Below are 4,501 nucleotides of genomic sequence, written 5' to 3' on the forward strand. Positions count from 1 at the left end.
TTTTACTTGAGTAAAGAAGTTTAATCAGTACTTCCACTTTTACCAGAGTATTTTTTTAACACAAGTATCTGTACTTTTACCCCGCCAACCTTCATCACGCAGTTACACCTTTGTCAGTCCACCATGTTTAATGTAAGGTTAGACACTGATTACAGTCTTCACGTCCTGTCTTTACTCCCCAGTTTTGCCAGTACCTCCTGGATGGCGTACTCCACAGGAACGCTCGCTAAGGGCTGCTTTGGGAAGATCTACAGGCAGAAGTACAACGACACCTGGGCTGCTGTGAAGAAGGTTCCCCAAAATCTAATCAGTCGGAGAGACCTGGAGAGAGAATGTGCAGTTTACAAGTAAGCAAGGTCACCACTACCTACTTTCTAAGGGGTATGCAGTCCAATTACAGCCGCCCTGTTATATTTGGGTGAAGACATTTCAAAAGATCAATAAAACCGCTTTTTATGTTTTGAATCACTATCTGGTGAAATTAAGTATAACTGTCTAAATAAGAAATAACTGCAAACAAGTCCAATTATTGATCTTGTCATGGTCGGTTGTAGCATTTCTTTCATTTGACTCTATTAGCAGAGTTTGGATTTTTGATACCCAATTTTAATCCCTTTAAAACGTTTTCTTCATCCCATAAATATTTTTCTCGCTCCCTCTTCCATTTTCTGTTTTATACACATGAGAACTCTCTTTCTGACTCTCATGATGACATCACTCTCCCAATCATAACCACTGCAAGTAAGGACGTGTTTTCCTGCTCCAGTCTCTTTTCTTATAACAAAAATCATATGCAGGCTTGACTTAACATTTTACCTTACTTTAAAGCTAATAATATCAAAACAGTCGGTTTGAAAAAGAAGAAAATTAGATTTACCTAAAGAAGAAACTCCTGCGGCTACATCAGAACATGTTTCCTGATTAGTAAACATGTGAAAAGCTGATTTATGTTATTAAATATTTGAATATATTTGTGCAGCATGGTGGACAGTGGTTAGCAATACGGCTAAACAGCAGGGGCCTTTCTTTCTGTGTGGAGTTTTCTACATGTGTCTGCGGAGGTTTTCTCTGGGCGCTCCGGCTTCCTCTACCACTAAAGACATGCTGGTCAGGTCGGCCATTAGTCGGGGCGTGCTCAGTTGCAGCAGCTCAAACGTACCCTCCATTTGCTCTATAAAGAGTCCTTTAATGAATAACAACGAATAAAGAATATATATTGTGTGTGTTTCCTGGACAGGGCCGCCTTTTACAGATGATACAGATGTCTCTGCTTCTGTCTCCTTGAACCCCAGTGGGCCTCAGCAGATGGCCGCTCACACTGAGCCTGGTTCTGCTGGAGGTTTCTTCCTGTTAAAAGGGAGTTTTTCCTCTCCACTGTCGCTACAAGCATGCTTAGTGTGAGGGATTGTATTTGAGTCAATGAGTCAATGCAATCAACTGGTTTTCCTTAGATAGAAAACTTTGTATCAATTTGACTGGATGATCTGGTGAACTGTAAAGTGCATTGGGATGACATGTGTTGTGAATTTGGCGCTATATAAATAAACTAAATTGAATTGAATTGAATATTTTTAGGGTTATTTTTTAGGCTCTAGTGGGTTTTATTCTGTTATGTTTGAAAGTATGCAGACAGGAAAGTGGGTTACAAGAGAGGGAAGAGAGAGATCAGACAAACGTCAACAGCGACAGCCGGTGTTCTGTCAGATTAGCATACCCGCTCAGACCAGCAAACTCACAGTCAATACCAGTTTATCCCTTTAGTTTATCCCTTTAGTCGTGGTCAAAATAAAACAATTAATTCTTTTTTTTTTTTCTATCTTTTTGGTGTTTTTTTGAAGCGTATGGTGATCTCACCTTAAATTATTTTTTTTGTAAACTAAAGTGATGCACGCCCATCGAGGTAGTTTAAAGTCAATTTTTCATACAAAACCAAAAGAGATAAACGCAAATCTGACGTCTTACACATACATATTGACAATAGGTATACTGGTCTCACCCGGTTATGCTCATCTGACAGAACACCGGTATATGGGACATGCATTCTGTATATTATTGAAATCTGATTTTATTGCAATGAAATAAATCTCAATGTTTAGTTCAGTGGTTCCCAAACGTTTCCTCCTGGGCCTCCCTTTGGTTTACAATTAACTTTTTGAGCCCGACTTCCCACCCAACCCTCCAAACAGCAGAACTACCAGTTGGACAATACTTCAATATCAATACATTTCACTATATAACTTTATTAACTGAAGGTTATCTGACATTTCTGATATAGTTCAGTAAACATAACAGTCAATGACTGCAGCATTTTTTTGCTGACTAATGTTCTGGGTTTTATGTGTTTTTGATTTTAAAATAAATAGGTCTGAAATGTTAGAACTATAACCTTGGAACAATAATTATCAACTACTAAAATGGCCGCATACATCAATAGGTCCCAGCTTTTAGCCTTTATTGGTAAAAAATGAAACATTGTTGAAATAAATGGATGATTTCCTGACCTTATGTCGGAGAACGCTGTCTGATCTTCTTCTTCACATCTTTTGATCTGCAGCAAAGCCGAACATCCCAACATAGTGAAGCTTCTGGGCAACATAACACTCACAGATGGCAAATGGATTATTCCACTGGAGTTCATCTTTGGAGAAGATTTGGAGACAACGATCTTCATGGCAGCAAAGTCCAAAATACAGGTACTTTTTTTTTTATAAAAACACACCAAAGATACTTGTTATTTTTATTTTGCCTTTTAGCTAAAATGTGCTGGTTGTAATTTTGCTTTGTACACAATATGAAATCAAATATTTTTTGAAGCTTTAGTTTCTGTATTTATTCATTCTTCATGTTATGATAAATGAGTGTTATTTAAAACGTTTAAGCATTTAGGATTTTAAAGATAAAAGCTCGTCTGGTTGTTTTAGGGTTAATGTGTTGCTGTACTTGTTCTCTATGACCGAAGCTGCACCGAGACTCTGGAGCAATCGGCCTTTGAATATTAGCGCAGTCTGGTCTCTTTGTATCTTTAAGTCTTCATTAAAAACCCGCCTCAACTCAATTCTATTCAGTTTATTTCTATAGCGCCAATTCACAACACATTTCATCTCAGGGCACTTTACAGTTCAACAGATCATCCAGTCAGATTGATTCAAAGTTTTCTATTTAAGGAAAACCAGTTGATTGCATTGACTCATTGACTAGAAGGCAATCCCTCACACTAAGCATGCTTGTAGCGACAGTGGAGAGGAAAAACTCCCTTTTAACAGGGACAAACCTCCAGCAGTACCAGGCTCAGTGTGAGCGGCCATCTGCTGAGGCCCACTGGGGTTAAAGGAGACCTGTTCGAAATGGCCTTTAATTCACTTTTACCATTCTTAATATTCTAATTTCACATTGTGTGTTATTCGATATATTTGTATTGTTCCTTGTGTACTGCGCTTTGGACAGAGGAATCTGTATTAAATGTTTTATATAAAAAAGCTGAGGTCGACTTTGACATGCCACAACAAATTCAGATTTTAGTCTTCCAGTATGCAGTTGATCTTTAGCCTGAAGGTAAAACAGCAGCTCAGTATGATCCAAGTATTGGTTTGAACTTGATCTTCCTGCTTTTCTTTTTCCGTTTTTCCAACAGTTGAATGTTTCAAATAAAGCCACCATCACTACTGGCATGTGTGAAGGTTTGCTTCACCTCCACCTGAATGATATCGTCCATCAGGACCTGAAACCTGAAAACATCATGGTGAGTGGAACTCAGGCTAAGTTCTGCATCAAAGTCACTCAGAAAAATATGAGGACGAGTGAATCTGAAGGAGCTGGCATTGATTTAGAGCTGAAACAATAATCATATTAAGCTTAATAATCAGTTATTAACATAAAAAACTAATTTATTTATCGAAATATTACCTATAGTAATGGTACAGAGATTCTAACAGATTCATTTTCCCCAAAAGAAAAGCGTAATTACAGCAGTAATTAAAACAAACAGCTACAAGAAACAAACATTTTGGCAAGCAGAAAAGCAGAAAAATAATTTTGACTGGTTTTATTTTTATTGAACAAGTAAAATCAGAAAATAATTTTAAATAAACAAAGACTGAAAACCTTCAGAAACATCACAACTATGATTGCTTCTTGTTTTAAATTATCCTACAAATATAAATTAATTTCACTTTACGCCTACATTTGTGAATTCATACAGCATATTTCATAATGTGCAAACAATCCTCTTATAGATAAAAGCATTTCTATCAATTTCAAATGAATCCAATTGTGTCACAATGATATTTGGATATGTTCTGAAATCCACTCCTGGTTCTGAATAATGACCAAGAATACTTTATTATTTCCAACAAGTCTTTCTCATAAAACCTATTTTTATTTACAATTGTGAATCCCTTTACTGTCCCACAACAGGGAAAGTAATCCTCTAAATTTCAATTTCAGTTCAACTGAAACATATTTTCTTTAATTCAACTGTTTTTAATATTCTTTTTTTGTTTCT

The 4,501-nt window shown here is 36.6% G+C and overlaps 1 protein-coding gene across 1 annotated transcript in view; it reads left to right on the forward strand.

The window, feature by feature from the left end:
- Nucleotides 1-4,501, forward strand: part of LOC107083155 (probable serine/threonine-protein kinase MARK-A) — a 12,507-nt gene that overhangs the window by 5,000 nt on the left and 3,006 nt on the right. Inside the window, exons 2-4 of the mRNA XM_015372190.1 lie at nt 183-347; nt 2,555-2,693; nt 3,632-3,739. Coding sequence (XP_015227676.1) covers nt 202-347; nt 2,555-2,693; nt 3,632-3,739 — 393 coding nt within the window. The 5' untranslated portion in view covers nt 183-201. The remainder of the gene's footprint in view (nt 1-182; nt 348-2,554; nt 2,694-3,631; nt 3,740-4,501) is intronic.

The sequence above is a fragment of the Cyprinodon variegatus genome, unplaced genomic scaffold (genome assembly GCF_000732505.1).
Source record: "Cyprinodon variegatus isolate N-32 unplaced genomic scaffold, C_variegatus-1.0 Scaffold0, whole genome shotgun sequence".
NCBI classification, from domain to species: domain Eukaryota; kingdom Metazoa; phylum Chordata; class Actinopteri; order Cyprinodontiformes; family Cyprinodontidae; genus Cyprinodon; species Cyprinodon variegatus.